This window comes from Psammomys obesus, unplaced genomic scaffold, assembly GCF_907164565.1.
Source record: "Psammomys obesus unplaced genomic scaffold, mPsaObe1.curated_primary_1811, whole genome shotgun sequence".
Classification (NCBI taxonomy): Eukaryota; Metazoa; Chordata; class Mammalia; order Rodentia; family Muridae; genus Psammomys; species Psammomys obesus.
Window position 1 is genome coordinate 13,363 of NW_026595884.1, and position 20,591 is coordinate 33,953.

The 20,591-nt window shown below is 41.6% G+C and overlaps 1 protein-coding gene across 1 annotated transcript; it reads right to left on the reverse strand.

Moving 5' to 3' along the window:
* Window positions 1-202: 202 nt before the first annotated feature.
* Window positions 203-20,347, reverse strand: LOC129685917 (hepatitis A virus cellular receptor 1 homolog). The gene is made up of 8 exons (XM_055619450.1): window positions 20,299-20,347; window positions 18,398-18,733; window positions 13,697-13,855; window positions 10,539-10,607; window positions 7,554-7,603; window positions 4,879-4,990; window positions 3,481-3,517; window positions 203-305 (listed from the first exon to the last, which is right to left on the reverse strand). Exons 1-8 carry the CDS (start codon window positions 20,345-20,347, stop codon window positions 203-205), a joined length of 915 nt encoding a protein of 304 aa, XP_055475425.1.
* Window positions 20,348-20,591: the final 244 nt, after the last annotated feature.

Sequence of the window (20,591 nt, forward strand, 5' to 3'; positions counted from 1 at the left end):
GTTGATATGAGAGTTAGGATGATGTTAACCGTGAGTTTGACTATAGCCAGCTCAGGATCACCCTCTCTACTGCATCTGGAAAAACCAACATAGAAAGTAGTCCCAGGGCTGGAAAGGGTGTTTGTCTCTGTGATATCAGTTGCACTTTCTGTAATTTCAGGCAGAAGGCCCCTCAGAGGGCCACTGTGATCCATTTAGCAGCTCACGGACTGTCTTCAATAATATAGATATTGTCTTCAGCTCTGGGATACATGACCACTGTGTTTTGTGAGGCTCCAGTCTTAGAGGCGTGGAAGGCTACCACACTGCAAAGAGAGAGAGAGAGAGAGAGAGGTGTTGAAAGAACAAGAGGGCACCTTGCAGGTCTGAGAAGAACTTTCATGATGACGCACACTCAGGACTCCAGGAGCCCCATGCACAAAAACTGTAACAGCGAACAGCACCACACAGGGCCTTGGTATTAAGTCGTAGAAAAATTTGTTTAATAGGCATCAGACTGAATAAGAATTATTTTTTAAAAGTTCATATTTGCATCTTTCATATTACTTATGTAATAGAACACAAACCTGGAAGGTCTAAAAAGACAGATTCTAACATCAAACCGAGGTACCTCATCAAGATGTGCATTCTGAAACTGGACTAAGAACTGATTGACATTGGACTGTGACACTTCAGTAAGGGTTAGGAGTGCCTGGTGACCTGAGTGATATCCCTGGAACCTATGGAAATGTAGAAGGAAAGAACCAGCTCTACCATGTTGCCCTCTGACCTCCACAGGTGCCATGACACATCACCCACCACCACACACATCATGTGCAAAACAATACAAGGTTGATTTTTTTTCTAAAGAATTGGTTTTGAAACTTGCACAGGATCTACATTCTCTGAAAATGAATATACATTTTCAAGTATAGAGTAGAAAAGCATTGAAAACAACAATACAGTGCCTTTCACAGGGGCTGGTGTGTGTGCCATAATTTCAAAGATTACTTCTATGACACTCATTTGAATATACCGCAGCACAAATTTATCAGTCATGGAACTGAAAGGAATTAATTTGGGGAAAGGACTGCTGGTGTTTATGGCTGGCCCATCCCAACAGCTATGGGAAGGGCTGCATTTGATGAGCTCATTCTGTGCCCCTTTAATCAGGGTAGCCATCGTGGACTGGTATTTGAGCTTCCTAGAACTCATGGAAGAGCAAATCAGAGAAGAAAATAGACTAACTTTAACTCATGAGTAATGGTGGGACATAGCAGAGTTCTGTCACTTGTACACAGTTGTCCATCTACTTCTAAAACCTAGAACCAAAATGAAGTCTCTAGTCAGCCACATAAAGAACTTGCCTGTGCTGAGAATGATGAAGAAGAGGGAGCAAGTGTCACTCTGCCTGGGACACATGTAGGGAAACAGTGTAGGATCAAGACACTCAGAGGACACAGTATGACGAAACTGACAGAAGTCACCAGGAAGCACCAGAAGGTGTCAAGTAGTGCTTAGTTTGGTTTCCTGGTTTTCTTTCTTGCTTTTTATTTACTCATATTTTATTGTATTTATTTATTCACTCATCTGGTTTTGTTGCCCTGGCTATCCTGTAACTCCCTATAGAGAACTGGTTGGCCTCAAAGTCACAGAGATCCTCTTGCTTCATCCTCCTGAGAGATGGAATTAAAAGTGTGAGCCACCACACCTGGGTTTATTTATTTTGAGACACAGTGTTTCTAGAAGTCTGGGCTGGCTTAACCTTAGGTCCCTTAGCTTATGGAGTGCTGAGATAACAGGTGTGTGCCACCTTGTCCCCCTCTTTTCCTAGGTGTGTTTTCTCTGATATGCAAAGTTGTTAGATGACAGCCCCTTAATGGTAACGGTTGAAATATCTCCTGCAGCCTGGACCCTACTCTGGGAAGGTGGAGACGAGAGGATCCCTGAATCTTTCTACTACCAGAGAAAGCAAACTGTGAGCTGCAGTTCCAAGGACGACTGTCTCAGGGGACAAAGTGAGTGATAGAGAAGGACGCTCCCTCCCCCCACACATGTGTACAAGGACAGCTCATGCCTGTCCTCTCCAGGGCCTTGTCCCTGTACTGTCCGTGTCCACACCTCTACCTATTCCTACACCTATTTTCTCTCTCACATTTCTTAAACCTTAAAAAGAAATAACTTACCAATAAAGGGACAAAAATAAAGACTAAAATGATTCTATGTTCTTCCAACTACAAGAAATACTCTGTTTCCACTTTCAGAAGCAGGTAGTTCCATTTCTATTATATTTCATTTAGCAGCTGGATTTATATGTGTGGGTTCCTGAGCTTGAAGAAGGTGTAGTGTGACCTCGGGTGCTCCTTCGTGTTTATGAGCCTGATTTCTAAAGTGTAGGTTGAGAGTAACAGTAGTTCCTACCTTATAGATTTATTACTGTGAAGGGAAAGCTGTGACTGCAACTCAGTAAGAACTAACTGTGTGAAGCCCATATGATGGGCTGTCACTGTTCAGGACACAGTCTATGGACAACTCTTGTGATTACCATTGACACTGGTAAACCTATGGATGGCAGCCTGAAGGACATGAATTTTGACTGCAAGAAATGGTTCTTGGTACAGTCAATATGTAATGAAATGAGGAAGACAAGATGGCTTCAGACCAAGGCTGATAACCAGATGGCACAGAGGAGGTACAGGGGACTTCCACTGGAGAGACTAAGAGAGCTTCCTGAACAGACTGAAGGGCCTGCACTCTAGGCTCTTCACTAGAAGGCAGACACTAGTGTGGTGAGGGAAGGAGACCGGAGAGCAGCTGTGGAGACACTGGCCATACCATACTCCTTGCCACCTCAGGAATTACCTCCCTCTAAATCTCCTGCACTTTTGGGGCTCCCTCACACAGCCCACCACTAGAACCTGTCACCCCCATCTTACTTGCCTGAAAGGGCCTGTCAAATAGCTCATTGCTCTTTATCAGTTTTTGGTAGACTAAGTACTCAAAGAAAGAAAACACTGAATGAAACAAGAGTGTGTCAAAGCAACTCATTCAATATCAGCTCCATGAAGCAAAACTCACAATGCAGCATCTGCCTCTAAGAGATTGGAATTCTGTTTCTGATGTTGAGATATCTTCTGTTCCTGTCCCTCAATAAATGTAGATAAATACAAAATGCAGAAAATATCTCTGAGAAGTGAGGATATTAAGGAAGGGTCTCATTAAACTACATTTTGAGATTGAAGGTGCAGAATAGGAGCTGAGCATTGTGAAACACAGCTGTAATTTTAGAACTAAAGAGGTGAGACAGGAGGATTGTGATTTCTAGCCTGGCCTAGGCTACATAGAAAGTTCCAGGCCAGTCTGAGCCAAATAGTGAAACCCTGTCTCAAATCATCTAAACAATCATTAAATCAATCAGGAAAGAATGATTTACTGGCAAAGGAGACACAGAGCAAAAATCTCAACTGATAGTACAAAAAGGCACAACCCATAGCAGCTTACCTTAGACACCCTGACTTCTTTTTCATAAGCACGTGCCCTAAATTGGGGTGGAAGATGGCAAGAGAAGTTGAAAGGAGAATTGAACATGTCATCAGAAACACTCATGATATTTTCTTCTAATCAAGGATATTGTTTCTGTTTTTAATTGAACAACCCCCTGGTAGCTTTGGGTAATGTCTTCTTGTACCATAGGGAGGATCTTCTTAATCATTGTTTGGTACATTCACCCACCTAGCCTAATTCACTAGAGTGATACCAGTAGACTATTGTTCAGAGAAAGAAACAAACAAGTCTAGATTTCTCTAATGGGCTGCTAGAGAACAAGTCCTTGAGGGGAGAATAAACCACACTGGCATTTACTCGAGTTCTAAGTACTTCTCCCTGTTAGACACAATCTGGTAGGTATCCCAGGATGCTACAGACTTGTAGGATGCTAAGATTATAGGCACATGACAGTAGAACCACCTTAAATAGTCATTTTGGATGAACATGTTTTAAATAATTAGAGGAAAAATCTTGAAATCTGACAGGCTTATTCTTGATTCCCATTTTCTGCCTTGTTCTGTGAATCAGGTCAATACAGAGCTCAAGGGCGGTGACTTGAAGTGTCATTGGCTGATGTTCCTACACAGAGAATGAGCTACACAGCCAAGAGAACTTCCTGCAATTGCACAAACCCTCCTGGAGAGGGCTGTGCAGGCCTGAGTGCCACCTTCCAATAGTCTACCAGTGTTACTCAGCTGACTTTCCCACCAACTTTGACACTTCCTCTTCTACTAAATATGTTCCAAATTTTTTGACAGTATCATTATGGACAACAAACTAGATCCCAAGGGTAGTAGAGGAAAGAACTTATCATAGGCCTTAAAGTCTCAAGCCTCTACAAAATCTCTTCTGTCATAGTATTTAATTTCTTTTAAAGAGGATGTTAATAATGTTTCCCTTTTGATGGCATTTACTGAAAGACAAAGGATGAGCTTAAGAAACAACAGTGTTGTCTAGTACTCATCTTGTTCTTGGGTGCCCAACCAACACTTGCAAGTCATCCTCAGCTAACTCGCAGGTTCAGTGCCAGCCTGGACTACATGAGATCAAGTTGCATTAAAACAAAAAGCAAAACAAAACAAAAGCACTAAAAAAAAATTGTGGGGTTATCTAAAAAACTTGACTAGTATATAAACTCTCTGGTTTTACAGAACAACTTCTTTGGAGATATAGTAACAATGGTTTAAGATCACGGAGCTCTCACCAGTAGCAGAAGTTGCCTGCGGTGCTTTGTAGGTTCTAACGCAACCCTTGGGGCATGGATATGGAAATCATGTGCACTTGCTTAAAGGCTGTCGGAGGGACTGAGAACCCTGGCTCTCCTTCCTTGGAGACAGTCGTGAAGTCACTTACTGGTGATAACCATGGTGCTCAGAAGCAGCAGCAGCACTAGGGCAGCAATGGAGATGCCAACATAGAAGCCCTTAGTCATGTTCATCCTCGGCTTCCGTGTAGGGATGGCTCCCTAAAGAAACAATAAATAAAACAACAGTAGTAATGAATAAACAGCAGTAAATAAACTAAAGGGGCACCAAGGGAGAGGAACAGAAAACATGATAGACCCTATCCCGGCCTGTGGACTGTGGGGAATATGAAGAACTACATAGCATAGATTAGAGAGAAAGTGAGGGGACATATGAAAGGGTTTGGAGCAGAAGAAAAGTAGAAATGATGAAATTCTAATAAATAACTTTCTGAAAAATAAAAATCTATGAGCAGACTATGCTCACAGATACAGCCTGATTAATACCCCATGATCACACAGAAGCAGACTCCACCCTGGTGTCCTGCTGCGGGTGACCAGGGATTACCACAGATGGACTAAGCATGAGACAGGCTGGGCCTCAGCTTAGTCCCTGTCATAGCTCAGCACTAACCTACTACTCTTAAGCAGAGGCCAGGAGATGCTCTAACTGCAGGAAGTGGAGCATGAGGTCAGGTCTTTGCCCATGTCTGAGCCTCAGCTCTGGATCACAAGCCCAGCTCCTGTGCTCAGTCAGTGAGACCATGGACAGGTTAGCTCAGCTCTGTGAGCTCTGTCTCTACAGCTACAAACAGCAGGTTCAGTAGGTAAGGTACTCCCAAGTACTCCTTGGCAAACACTGTGAAGATATAGAGGAAAATCCATTATTTGTTCGGTATTCTGACAGGGTCTTCTCTATCCTAGGCTGACCTGGAACTCACTAGTTGACAATAATGTTGAACCTCTGCTCCACCTGCCTCCATCTCTTGAGTGTTTGGATGACAGGGCTGTCCACCATGCCCATGTGAACATCTACTTCACAACATTTTCCTGATTATGGATGGCCACAATACCTATCCTTTCTCGTTCATCTTCCCAAATTTTGTTCAGTCTTTTCATGAGATAGCATCCAGAAAGTTGACGTGTGCTGCTGTTGCTAGGCATGGGGTGCACACCTTAATCTCATAAGCTAAGAAGTGGAAGTAAGGGGACTGAGAGCTCGAGACCCTTCCCAGGTACATAGTAATTTCAAAGCCAGCTTGAAGTACATGGGATTCTGTCTCAAATACAAAAACAAGTAAACATCTGAAAACAGTACTGAGTGCTGCTGTGCAAGCTTTCAGTGCACCTAGAGACAGTTTGACATATTCAGAATCAAGATTCTTCTTGAGACTTCTTTTAACTTAACTCTACACTATTCCCCCTTGTTGCTTACCAGGACTGTTTGACAGGTGACTGGGGGCAAGAACAATCTCCATATGCTGTGCTCATTTGCTTTATATACAACCATAAGCTGGTCCCTTAGCAACATGTGCATAATGGTTTCTGATATTTAACTAGTATACACAGGTTCTTCCCATATATACCAGGCCACTGGTTGCTAATGTCAAATAAGTCATTACTTTTCTTAGTATCAGACTGCGCAAGGTGACACAGGCCTATAACCCCAGTCCTCAGTAGGCTGAGACAGAGAGATTGGGTGTTCTAGGACAGCCTGAGTTATGAAATGAGATGATGTCTCGAAGGAAGGGGCTGTTATGGTGGGATCCACACCTATAATTTCAGCACTTGCGAGATAGAGGCACCAGGATCAGGAGTTCAGGGTTATCCTCAGCTATGCATCGAGTTTGAGGTCACTTAGACTAATTAGTCTCTGTCTCAAAAAACAAACAAAAGAAACTTACTATCTGCATTTATGTGTTTTGTTTTGACTGTCAATAGATAAGGCATAAGGCCATTTGTCCTTATATAGATATCTCCACTTTGGCTTGAATGTTTCCTGTTGCTGTTGTTTTCATTGGGTGGTTTTTGGCAGTTCACACCCAAGAGCCTTGCACATGCCAGCAAGGACTCTGCTGCTTTCAATAATCAAATAATCCTTGCTAATCAGTAGACGGCTTTTCTCTTACCTCAACCCCCATTTCTCCTGTGCTACTTAAACATACTAAAACAAATCTTGTTTCTTCCTATAGTCAAGAGGAAAAACTTTTTTGATAATCCTATTTCCACTCTTCATAGAGGTAGAACTCTGGAAAGAATCCTGCGACTGGACTGCCTTAGTTTTTCTCAAGTTTGGCACAGAGAAAGTCTAGGAAAAATCATGCAAAAATAAGAATGTCTAAGACCTTAATACCTTATGTGTAGGTTTGTTTGTGGAAAAAAATCACCAATGGGCTCTACAGATCATTGGGTAGGAAAACAATATTAGGGGTTCCTAAATGAACTTCTTGAATTCAAACATCCTTTATAAGCATCAAGTTCTTCATTTTAATTTCTTTACTTTTATATATTTATGAATTTGTTTATACACAGTATTTGAGGCAAGATCTCACAATGTAGCCCAAGTGTCTATTTGGAGGCTGGCCTCCAACTTCTGGTCTAGTATTAACTTCCTGAGTTCAATGAATAAGGAATATACCACTGTATCTGACTCTTTTCCTTTTCTTCTTTTTTTTGACTCAAATGCCTGTAAACTAATTTTACAGACAAAATCTTTAAATACAAATTGTTTCCCAAAAGATTTACAAGTGAACATGGTTACTAATTTAGGGAGAAATATGCTTACAGTGTAATTATTCCAAGAGTCCTCTGAGGATGTCACAGTGATATTCCAATCTGTTCAACAAGAAGGAAAATTAGTTATCAATACAAGATTGTGAGGTTTCTTTTTTTACTATATCTGTAAATATTACCCATAAGGCCAGTGGGTCTAATACCTTGTAGCAGTCAGGATTTAACATAGCAGGAGAGTCTCTGGGCCCAAAGTTTTGAACTTTTAGATATTCAAAGCATTTTTGAAATATCTATTTAATAACAAGGAATATATTGTTTTCATTGTTTCTATGTATCTGAATGACACACAGAATCCTCTTCCTGCTGAGTATCTGGCATATATAGGAGTTATAAAATCCTACTAAGAATCCCCTTAATTACATTTCCAGATGCAGGAGCAAATGAGTATATATTTCTAATTTTATCAAATGACAGACAACTCTGTAGGCAACCCATACACACAGTGCCCACACAATAAGTGAAAACACTACAGGTCAATGGAAGACCCTTGTACTGTAAAAGCTAACATTGCCCAGCATGAATACAGTTGGACAACTTGACCCTCCTCAATTCCCATGTTACTGCGTTTACATTTTACTCAGTGTGAGAGCCCTTCCAACAAGCCAAAGGCAGTGACTAAATCTCGAGGCAACAGCTACAGTCTAGGTTCTGATTGTGACTTAGGCCCTTAAGTAAGACCTTCCAGGAATAAGAGTAAGTGACTCAGTAAGGTGAAGTTGAATCTGACAGAATTTAAATTCAGTGCTGATCATGTTCATTAGCAAAGTGACTTTCATACTGCAGGTCCTGGATCTGAGCACTTAGGAATGCATGCTTGAGCATTCAACACTGTGCTGAAAACATTTGTGATGTTACTATTGTGATGTGATGAAGAAGCAGTGAGGAGGAGGAGGAGGATGAATACTATGGAATTCGCTTTAGAAATATCACACCCTTTATCCAATGATAAACACTCAGCAACTTGTCAAAAGAAATGAGCCCAGTATTGGTAGATAAATTAAAAGGTGTCTGTCTCCCAAGAATTATAGTTTCCCCAGTCAAGAAGTGATATAAGTTGCCATGAAATAATACAATGAGATGGTGTGTAAGATTCCTAGCAGGCACAGCTATCAAAGACAGGTGATTGAGGGGCCATGTAATTACCCTTGTCCCTATTTTTCTTGCTTTTGCAAAATGGTCAGCAACAGAAGGTAGACATGGGCTCAGTAAGGAATTAGCCCAGGAACCTCAAGTTACAAACCAAAATCCCAATTGTCTCAACAATACTAGTGACACAGCTTCTCCATTGTCTACTCCACTCTGGAAAGTGCTTCTCTGAACAGGATTAGATGTCATGGCATTACACAGATTGTTTCTCCTCCCCAGTTCCTCACTTCCTTCTTCCTCTCACCAGGGAACAGAGGCAGACAACTGCTCCTTCTGCATTTGGGGAGTTTTGTTGTTGTTGTTTTGTTTTGTGTTGGGTTGTTTTGGGGTTTTGATGTTATTGTTGTTTTTAACTATTTTCATTTTGTTCTGCCTGGAAACTCTAAGAATTTCCCTTTCAAAAGCCAAGGTCACCATCACCGTTTTCTAAGCCTCTGAACTCTGTGAGTTCATTGCATGTGACTTTAAACTAACCGGTATACAGGAAGGCCTGGGTAACGGTAGGCCACATGGGATGAGGAGGCCACAGTTAAGCAGCAACTAAAAATACTGAGTCACAAATATGCACATGCAGAGTCCTTCAAGACCTGACCTTGTTTGGATAGAACTCAAGCAAACAATTAGCCAGCTCTGAAACACAAAGGTTAGCATGTAGCATTCTCAAAACTTAACACTATTGTTGCCTTAGAGCTAGCTAGGAAAAATGGCAGAGTTCAGCATCACTTTAGCTGAGCAAGTGAAGACATGACACCTCTCTAGGTTAAAGACAGGAGGTAGTATAGTGTACTCCCTGAATATGGACAGTAAGACCCAATGTTCAGAGTGAGTGAAGGTTAGAGTTCCATGGCTGCAAGTATCTTCCTTGCTGCTGTTGGTATTCTCAACCCCCCTTAGGCCATTCTGGTTGCTATAACAAGATAGCACAGAGTGCGTAAATTAACAACAAAACATATGCATGGGTAAAGTGGAGAGAAGGGCCGGAGGTTAAGAGCACTGGCTTTTCTTCCAAAGGTCTTGAGTTCTATTCCCAGGAACCACATGGTGGTTCATAACCATCTATGATGAAATCCGGTGCCTTCTTTTGGGATGGAGATCTACATACAGGCAGAAAACTGTATATATAATAAATAAATAAATCTTTTGAAAAGACAGAGAGAAAGAAATGCACTGATCACAGTTCTAAAGACTGGGAGTCCCAGATCTAGACACAAACTAACTGGATAACTGGTGAATGCTCCTTTGTTCTTAGATGGTACTTTTTGTGTGTCCCAAAGGGAAGGAAAATGCAAGTCAGCCCCATCAGACCTCTCATAAAGGATCTAACAGCATGCATCAACGTCTTACTCATAACCTAATCACCTTTCAGATACCTCCAGCTCTTAGTCAACTGTACTGTGGATTAAACATTAGCAAAGGAATTAATAGGGAGACAAGCATGCCTCAGTGTGTCCTATTTCTTTCTTAAACATCTCTCTTCATATTGACCCCTGTGCTTAGGATCTGTATTAAGTATCTACTGATAAACAAGCAACTCTCCATTACGTTTACTCTCCCTGACATTGTTTTCCTCAAAAAAAAAAAAAACAAAAACAAAAACAAACAAACAAACACACAAAAAAAAAACCTCACAACCTCGTTTGGCCCGAATGTTGGTCCGCAATGAGGAAGGGACCCTTGCAGGCTGCTGTGGAAAGTAGCATGAAATGTGCCTCTGTCTTTGCCACCCCTTACAATGTTAGATATGTCTTGTGGCAGAGAGTGTGGGCTCTTCAACACCAGCTTTATCAAGATATGAACTTTCCAAGGGAATCAGAAGGATAAATATAGTTACCTGTAGTGTTATAGAATGGGATTTCTGTCACCTTAGCTGTTGTCTCATATGGACAAAATGTAGTGGTTTCTGGAATGAGAACAATGCAAGAACTGTTTCAGCTATGAAGACAGTTGGCTGCCACCAAGGAAAATGGAAACACTTAACCCAAAATGTACCATCTCCATTTCACACTGCCTCCCCCAACCTTCCTATACAGGAATGTCTCTCTCCTTTCCACTTCTGCATCTGCTGACTCCTCTTATCCAAGATGGCCACTGTCTGTAATTGTTTCACTATCCTGAGTACATGAGGTCTGTGTTGTAATATTCTGGACAATTTTATTGGATTCAAAACTGTTTCACACTTTGCATTCTAGACTCCTGAACGCTTCTGGAACATACAGTTGATAGTAACACATGGAGAACGGGATGTTCACAAAGGATCACGATTTATTAAGACAAGGGGCATTTCACTTTCTGGAAAAAGTTCCTGGAAGTTTCTCACTACCCTCTTCACTACAGGGCCTTATTCAAGGTCAAGATTATTCACACTTCTTTTCAGGGAGATGGGCTCACTGAAAAATGTGGAATAGAGTCACTATTTTATCTCTGAGTTCTTGTCAAGATAACAGTATCATTCTGAAGAATGATGCAGCCTGCCTTACCTTGTGGAATTTTCCTTTCTCCCTCTCTATTTAGAATTTACTTGCTCTAGGTTGGTTGACTGAGTGAGTGACTGCCTGAGACAAGGTCTTTCCACTAATTCCTTTACCAAGAGTGATTTCCTGTTATCTGACTCATCATCCACTTCTCACCAAAGGCTTCCACATGGAACTCTCTAGTGCAGCCCATGTTTCCCTTCCTCCTCCTGGAGTCCCTACATGTTCCCCATGAATAGGTCACTTCACATGAAGAGCTGAGCAGCTTCCCTCTCTCTGAGTCCTATAAATGCCTCCCTTCTCAGAACAACAAAGGCTTTTAGAGTAAGTTGCTGGTGGCCAGACTGGAATTCCTAAACCTGAGCTTCCTCATATCCCCTCAGTGGCCTTTCTGGATCCCCTGCCTCATTCCCACTGATCCTTCCATCTGAACAAAACCCTCCCTCTCTGCACCTCTGTCCTGTTTTACCCTCACACTCAAACATGGAAGAGGATATGATTGTCCTTCTCAATTAAAAATAAGATGACACAAATGTTATATACCCATTTTGTTCTTGGTAAAAGACATAATGAGCTTAACTCATTTCCCCCAGCCCGGGTCACTTTTCTCCATAGTCCTTACAATCTCACATTCTATATTCCATGAATAGAATTTAGGATAGCTAGGAGGAGCACAAGAAGTGGGTGTGAAGATCTGTGTTCTTTTCTTAGAGTCACCAGAGTATTTGCCTTCTCTCTTGGCTGGACCCTTCAACCCTCAACAGCAATCTTTAGGAAACTAACAATAGAAAAATAAGATTCCACCAATACCAACCCTGAAGTGGCCATATGGACACATGAACCAACATTCCTCTTCTAACCCTGTTTTTAATGAAGCCAGGAACTTATGTATGTTCTCCAAACTCAGCCCATGAGCCCACCCTCTTAAGCACCAAACACTAAGTATTGAAGTGTTCTGTCAATGCTGAGGGATCCTCACATTGCTGTAAAACATCCTCAGTTTTATAGGTTGTGCAGCTGCTTTGAACAAAGCGGATTTTCTCACAAACCATCTGCCCTAAAACCCCAGTTATAACCTAGAGTCCTTTGCAAACTTGGCCTGTGGTCCAGTCCTTCAGGAGTCTGCTGCTTGAATGTACCTGCAGGCCAATGAGAGCTCAGCATAATCAATACCTACTATCAGATTACTCAAAAAGAGCTGTGTGGCTTCTGCTTTGAGAAGCTCTCTAACAGCTGTCTTTTCACTCTGAGATGTAGAAAGGTTGAACCTGAACTTGCCTTCAGGATTACAAGCTATTCCCCAACCTTAAGTCAAGTTATTACCCATTAATAGCAAATCTAAACTCTTACTTGTAGGCAATTTGAAACAGGAACTACATGGACTCAATCAAAATCATGACTATGATAACTATGATAAATCCTTTCCTAATGCATTCAAATTTGATGTGTTTTTTAATTTCTTCTCTTTTTTTAAAAAAAATTATTTATTATGTATACAATGTTCTGTCTGCATGTATGCCTGCACACCTGAAGAGGGCACTATATCTCATTATGGATGGTTGTGAGCCACCATGTGGTTGCTGAGAATTGAACTCAGGACCTCTGGAAGAGCAGCCAGTGCTCTTAACCTCAGAGTCATCTCTCCAGCCCCTGAGTTTTTTTGTTTTTTTTTTTTTTTTATTTCTATAAAGGATATTTTTTTTACACTTTTCATGCTACATGAATGAATTAAAAGATCCTTAAAGCAAAACTTTACAAGGCATCCACTGCCTGTTTAAACGGGAGTGTTACGATGTTTTTTCCAGTGAAGATGGAAAAGTGGAAGAAACCCTCCAAACATCTGTGCCCAAGATGGGAGGCCTGACCCTGGAGTTAGGAGAACTAGCTTTCAATTCAAGTGAACAAGGACAGAGTCTCAGTGAATTTCTGTCTCATAACTTCCACCATGAACTTTCTGACTCTATGTCAGTTTCTGTCACTATGAAATAGGGACAGATCCCAGCTATATCAGACAAATGTCTGAGAATTAAGCACTGCATCATAAAGCATGCAGCGTGCTGCCCGGTGCTCAGGAAACACTAAATGCTAGCTTCACTGAACTATGGCCTTAGCTGGGTGGCCCAGTTTCAGAATGTAATCAAAGGGTCCAAAGGGTCCCTATCCTGACTCTAGATCTCAGTCATTCCTTATTTTATTTTTTTAATAAGAAAGTAATGTCCAGCTGGGCCAGATTCCCATGACCTCATCATCTATCCTAGAGCAACAATCCACCTCAGTCTAGCTAGTAGTGAATTCCCTGGGACTGGGACAAAGAGAGTTGGATGTCCTCCCTCTTCAAGCTCTTGCACAGCAAAGAGGGAATGCAGCTTAGCATTGGAAAATCATTCACCCTATCAAGCTGTTGTTTGGGAACCAGTTCAGAACCCTTCACTGTATTACTCTTCTGACTTGATGCAGTCACTGTGTGTCCTACCACCTCCTATAAGAAGGACCCTGGCCCTGATACACACGTGTTTACCTGGTTTAGTCTGTGTGTGTGCTGGTGTTGGAGGAATAGAGGTAGAGACTCTGGTTGATGTTGGTCCATGTGTCGGTCTTGTTGAAATAGTTGTGGGTCTTGTTGTAGTTGTGGGTCTTGATGTAGTTGTGGGTCTTGTTAGAGGACTTGAGGGAATCTCTGGATTGGAAAATCAAGATGAAACAAGGATCAGTGGAGCAAGAAGAGACAAGAGCTTCTACTGTGAAACCAGTGAGGGGCTGTCCCCAGCCAAAAACTCTCCTTCTGATATTCTATTCTTTGTCATTGATGATAATGTGCAGAGTTCCAGGCCTGGAACTAAGGTGAAGTGGTGCTGGAAGGAAGCAGTCAGCCAAGCACCCATTCTTTTTTGTGTCCCCTGTAAGTAATCTACCTCTATATTAACTGTGCTGGATACAAAGTAAGAGCTTGGGAATGAAGAAATATTGCTTTGAAAACTCTCCCTTATGTGGGATACAGTGCAATCCCTTAATCCGGTGTGATTGTACCTTGAAATAAAGAGAAAAAACTTTGCTGTTTCTACTTTGTGTAAGGAAGTAGTGGGAAAAGAGCATCCCATTTACATGTAATGCATTTATTTATTTATCCATTGGTTTGAGTGATTGTGTAATGTCAGGGGATAGCTTTTCAGAGTCTGTTCTCTCCTTCCTCCATGTGGGCCAAGGGATTGAACTCAGATTATCAGGTTTAGCAGTGAGTACCTATACTCACTGAGCCATCGCACTGGCCCTCAGGATACTTTTCTGTAGCGCATGGGGCTATGTTTCTGTAAAGGGTCAGATAGTGTTTTTGGTTTGGAAACTTAAAAATAGGTGTTCAGTAGCAAGTACTCATGTCAATCAGTTTGAAAGTCATCACTCACAACACAGCAAGGAGTGGGTGTGGCTTGCAGCAATAAATCTGTTCACACTAGTAAATGGGTCTGCTTATAACCTGGTCTGCCCCTAGGCTCTAGCTGGCGGATCCAGTCTAATGCATGAACAGAAGCTTGAGCACAGTATAAAACCTCCCTGGACAATATATATAATATATACATATAATTTAATTTTCTTGTATTTATTGTATTTATTTATTACAATTTATTCACTTTGTAGCCTCACTGCAGCCCCCCTCCCTTGCCTCCTCTCAGTTCCACCCACCCTCTATCTTCTCCTCCTATGCCCTTTCCCTAGTCCCCTGATAAGGGAGGACCTCCTCCTCTTCTATCTGACCCTAGCCTATCAGATCTCATCACAGTTGGCTGCATCCTCCTTCTCTGTGGCCTGGCAAGGCTGCATCCCCCAGGGGAAAGTGATCAAAGAGCCAGCCACTGAGTTCATGTCAGAGACAGCCCCTGTACCCCTTGCTAGGAAACCCACTTGGAAACTGAGCAGCCTATGGACTTCCTCTTAACAGGGGGTCTAGATCCTCTCCATGCATTGTCCTAGTGGAAGGAAAGGCAAGCATGAAAAAAATCTAGTCAGAAGATCACTATGAGAACAAAACCCAGAAAAGAAGCAACCAACTCAGGGCCCTTTCTTTCTTGCTCCGAGGCATTTTTTGTTTTGTTTTTTCTTTTTTTCCTCCCAGGTAGATGGGAAAGTACAGAGGAGCCGATGAGAGCCCCGGGACAGCTGGAAAAGGAAGCTCAGTGTGTTTAAATCATGAGAAAATGTGACTTGGTTGTTAAAGAAAGAAACAGAGGCCAAATAACTGCGCACTCACCAAGTAGTTAAACTGTGGCTTTGTAAGCCCAGACCTGTTAATGAATTCCTAAGCTATTTAAAAGCTTCAATTAATTAACTGAAATTAACAATTTTTATATTATGATGCTATGCCTATCCCTTTTTGGTGCTGGGATTTTGACTCCAGAGGTTTATGCAAACATGTGTACTAGACAAGTTTATTCCCAAGCTACAACTTCAGCTCCTAATTTGTTATTATTGCTTACTTGGAGTTCTAAGGACAGAACCTAAGCCTTCAGGCATGCTAGACAAATTTCTACGCATTCCCTATGGCATTCTTTTTAGAGATTTCTCTCTTTCTGTCTGTGTCTGTCTCTCTCTTCCTCTCTCTCTATATCTGTGTGTGTATGTGTGTGTGCATGAATGTGGGTTTATTCTCATGTGGGTGTGTACCCATGGAGAATGGAGTCATTCAGCTTCAACTAGGTAAGAAATATAATTTCACAACTGCGAAATGACACTCGGGACCTTACTGTCTCTTCCCCCAGTGATGCCTCCAACGTCTTCTTTGCACACTCTGTGACCAACTTCTCCTGGGTTCCCTATATTGCGTTCCAGGCACAGTGTTGCAAGACATTGTTTGCCTCATCAGAAAGGTATAAAGAGAAACCAACTCCTTGAGTTTGCCCTTTGACAAAGCCATCATGGTTTACATACACACAGGCATCACTCACATATATCCACAAAATAATACAGTTATAAAAATCAAATTTAACATAAAAATAAATGAATATATGAATGAATACAAAGTTTAGAAACTAAGAAACTACATAATAACGATTTAATTTTTGAAAAAAATATAGAGACAGGTTAGTATTGCTTTCCACTGTCAGTGCAAGTGAGTCCTTAGTAAAAAGAGATTAGGATTAGGAACAGCACCAGAAGCCAGGAAGTCCTCATGAACCCACTTCTTCAGTCAAAGCAAACAAACAAATAAAAAAAAATCCATAATCAAGAGTGAAAATGTAAAGCTCACCAGTGACACGAACCTTTATTCCCAGCACTGGAGAAGCAGAAGCAGGAGGATCTGTGTCAGTTGGAAGCTAGCCTGGTCTACAGAGCAACTTTCAGAACAGGTAGGGCTACACAGAGAAAACCTGCCTCAAAAGAAAGCAAAAAGGAAAGAAAGGAAAAAAGAAAGAAAGAAAGGAAGGAAGGAAGGAAGGAAGGAAGGAAGGAAGGAAGGAAGGAAGGAAGGGAAGGAAAAAAGAAAGAAAGTCCAGATCTGGGGTTTTCATGAATTTCTTACTATAAGAGCATGGGCTTGTGCCTTTAGATCAGATCCCACAGCTGGAAAAGACCAAGCCACACCTCCCTGCTCCTCCTTGAGACACAGTTAAGATCTCTGTTATATGCCCTAACAGCAGACCCTGATTTATGGACCTAACCAACTTCTGACTGCTCCACGCTCTGTCCTTTATGTTATGGTGAACTAAATCACATGATAGCAAACTTCCATCATGAGAAAGTTATAAAATCAAACTTTCCCTTTGCGCTGGGGTCTCAGACTCCTCAGGAGAAGATCATTTGGAAGGCTGCTCTTTGAAGAGAATCCTCTACCTGCCCTGCCATTCCAGTCATGGCAGCTACCACTCTCTATTCCTTCTTATCTCTCTCTCACACACATTCTCTCTCTCTCTGTAAAAAATAAAATGAGTTCAAGCAGTTAAACTCTCTCAGAGAGGGCAGCAGCAAAAAACAACAGAGACTCAGTGGAACGTGGGGTTTGGTGAGGTTTATCCTCAGTTTTCCTCAATGAGATTCTTTAGTGAGGAGCTGTGAACTCAGGCTTCATACCTGAGTCCTGTCATCATACGGCACTCCCCTGTAAGTGGAGAGTAAGCTTTAAAGGATGCCAAAGTTGACCTTAAACCATAGTGACTCAGGAAGACTGCATAGCTCAAGTTAATAAAGAAAGCTTCCATCATCCCGTGAGAAGGCTCAGGGGGTCAAATGTAGGAGGGAAAAAAAAAGTATTCCTTCTTCCTTTATTTTTTTTCCAAGACAGGGTTTCTCTGTGTAGCCTGGGCTTTCCTGGACTTGCTTTGTAGACCAGGTTGTTCTTGAACTCACAGAAATCTGCCTACTTCTGCCTTCCTGAGTTCTTGGATTAAAGGCATGCACTGCTGTACCTGGCTATGGTCTTGCTCTTAAAGAAGCTCCTCTCCACGTTTTTTTTTGTTGTTGTTTTGTTTTGTTTTTTTGGGTTTTTTTTTGTTTTTTGTTTTTTTGGTTTGGTGTGGTTTGGTGGTTTGAATGGCCTATAAGCACGCTTATTTATTTATTTGTTTGTTTATTTATATCTACTTTAATCCTGATGGTAGCCCCCTCTTTTCTCTCCTTCAAGGTCCTACCCTCCCTCTATTTTTCCCCCTATTCCCTCTCTCAGGGTTTACTGAGAAGCCCACATCCCCTGGAAACCTCTTCACACCCCCATCAAGATATGAACTTCATATATTGTGTTGTTTCTGTCTAATGTTCTCCCTCCCAACTCGAGGTCTAATCATGGCCTCTGATTGAGTATCTTCATTCTAATAAAGTTCACTGGAGGGAAGTGTATATCAGAGTCTATTACAGACTCTCCACTGTTGCTCATCTGTCATTACACTGAGGGATGACCAAATGGAAGGTGAGTGCAGTTTCATGAACAAACAAGACTGTCCCAAGTACAGTTGGGACATGGATGCTGACTTAGCTAATGGTTTTGTATTAATGTCGTCGATTTTAGGACCTCATCCAATCAAATAAGGTTGTTCTGCTACTCAAAAGAGAATATCTAAGGGTTTGGTAGCATATGTCTGTATTCTCAGGACATGAGATTACCTTCTTTTTTAAAAAATCAAAAGCAAGTGTTTAATGACCAACATGTTCAAAGCCCTTCTGTTAAAGGAAAAGACCAAATTATTAGCAAACTGGACTCCATTCACTTGCAAGAAATAAAAAAAAGAAAGCTTACCCGGTGTAACTTCCAATGAAAAGGTGAATTTCAGATCGTTGAACCATCCAGGTATCTCCACTCGACAACAGTACAGACCACTGTCACTCTGAACAGCGTCCTCTATTGTCAAGGATACATTTCTTTCTGAAATATTCCCCTTTAGCTGGTATCGGGGGCTGCTCCGATAAGTGACTTGATATCCATCAGTCCAGATAAGCGTGTTTGCACACTGAGAAGATGGGCATTCCCCTGTGCCCCAACAGGTGGTTGTGACCCCACGATAGGAGTAATTACATGGAAGTGTGACAGGGTGACCCACCAGCCCCTTCACTAGTCTGTAAGAATCCACAGCACCTGTGATTTCAAAAAGGGAGAAGGGGAGAGATGAAGAATTATTACTGAACGTTTTCCTAAAATTTTGTTTTTGTTTCTTTTCAGAAAAATTAAAGGGGGATGGGACTCAAGTGGAATTGAACTTATCATATTATGAAAGAGAGGTAAGTGCTACACAGCTCCAGCCTCTCCTTATTATTGGTGTTTTTCTTTAGGGTATTTGTGTGTGTGTGTGTGTGTGTGTGTGTGTATGTGTGTGTGTGTGTATGTGTTGTGTATGGAGTGTATGTGCACTGGTGTGTGTGTGTGTGGGTTGAAGGGTACAGGGAATTACAACTTAATTTTTGTTGTTATTATTTGGTGTTTTGAGCCAGGGTCTCACTTTGTAGCCTTGACTGGCCTGCAGCTGGCTGCATAAAACAAGCTGGCTTCAAACTCCCACAAAACAAGTAAACAAAAACCCACTAAGCAGAGATCCCTTCTTATAGTTGGTGACATTCCAGAATTTGAGGAAGACCCACTTGGAAAGTTGACACAGAATGATGCAATTTTAAAAACTGAAGTAATTAAACATAATTCTTATGGAAATGATAGAATAAAAATCCTAATACCAATACCTTCCATGATGACCTTAAAGGAACTCTGAGGGCTGAGGATGTAGCTCAGTGATACAACACTTGGCTAGCCTATGCCAGGACCTGTGCTGAATCCCCCGAGCAGGAAACAAACAAATAAGAACAAAAGAACAAAGCAATGAAGTGTGAGATTCACTAACTAATCATGTATATGCAGGCCTTGGCTCTGAGTTTGACACATAATCTGAAAAAACATGTTTCTTGTTGGATTAAATAAGTATATTTCTTACTGGGAAACACATAAACGGTTTTGCCAAATACCTTGTTTAGTATCACAAATAAAATACATGATATTTTAATTAAGTCATAGAACTGTATTTCATTTCTCATCAATGATCTCAGCTTCCGGGAGGTAGAGACAGGAGGATCAAAAATTTGAGGTGATTCTCAGCTACCTATGGAGTCTGAGGCCAGCCTCAACTGACTTAGAGCCTGTCCCAAAGACAACTGTTACTCGTTCTTTTGCCCTTTTAAAGGAATGTTTTTAGTTAGAATGTTTTTAAGTTACACAATTGACAATGGTTTAAATAAACAAAAAGGCGCAAAGAGCTGTAGTGAAGGCTGACTCTGACCAGCCGCCATGCTTGGAAAGCACTGTTTCTGATTTCTGATTAACCTCTGACTATCACACGCACGCACCTACAACCATCATTACTCGTCTGTCACATACATGCATGTATTCTCACCCATACTTGTCCAACACATGCAGGCACGTGTACTCATCCTTGCTCGTCCATCGCATGTATGCACATGTTTCACCTTCTGCCTCACATGTTCCTGTGGGTCATGTTTATTTAGCTATCTGTTTTGAAGTTCATACAGGTCACACAAGTTTCTTTGGAGCTACAATCTATCATGGTTCTCTGCTCACTACATAGCCCATAATCAAAAATCTCAAGGATTGTCATCTCCTCTGCCTCCGCAGCATGCCCAGATCATCTACTCCCTTACCTGGAAGAAGGAGCATGAGGCCTGAAATGAAGAGTTGAGGATGCATCATGACGCTGACCTGAAGGACAGTGACAAGACACTCGGGTTAGCTGTGGCTCTCAGTACATCATAACTGAGCAGGTCTCGAAAAACACTGGGTACAGATCCAAACCTTCCATTCACAGAACACTTCCATGCCTAGATATCCTCCTAGGTAAAACAGCACTAATGTTTGCTCAGCTTTATGGAGAATCTGCTCTGAAGTAAGAGCTAGCTAAGCTATTTAAATCCTCATGGAACCCATATGGCAGCTA

Excerpts from the sequence above, each read along its gene's own strand:
- LOC129685917 (XM_055619450.1), bottom strand. The coding sequence starts at position 20,347 with ATGATGCATCCTCAACTCTTCATTTCAGGCCTCATGCTCCTTCTTCCA. Across the intron at positions 18,734-20,298 it reads CCTCATGCTCCTTCTTCCAG|GTGCTGTGGATTCTTACAGA; the intron begins GTAAGGGAGTAG and ends TTGAAATCACAG. Across the intron at positions 3,518-4,878 it reads GAGCACCATGGTTATCACCA|GGCACGTGCTTATGAAAAAG; the intron begins GTAAGTGACTTC and ends ACCCCAATTTAG.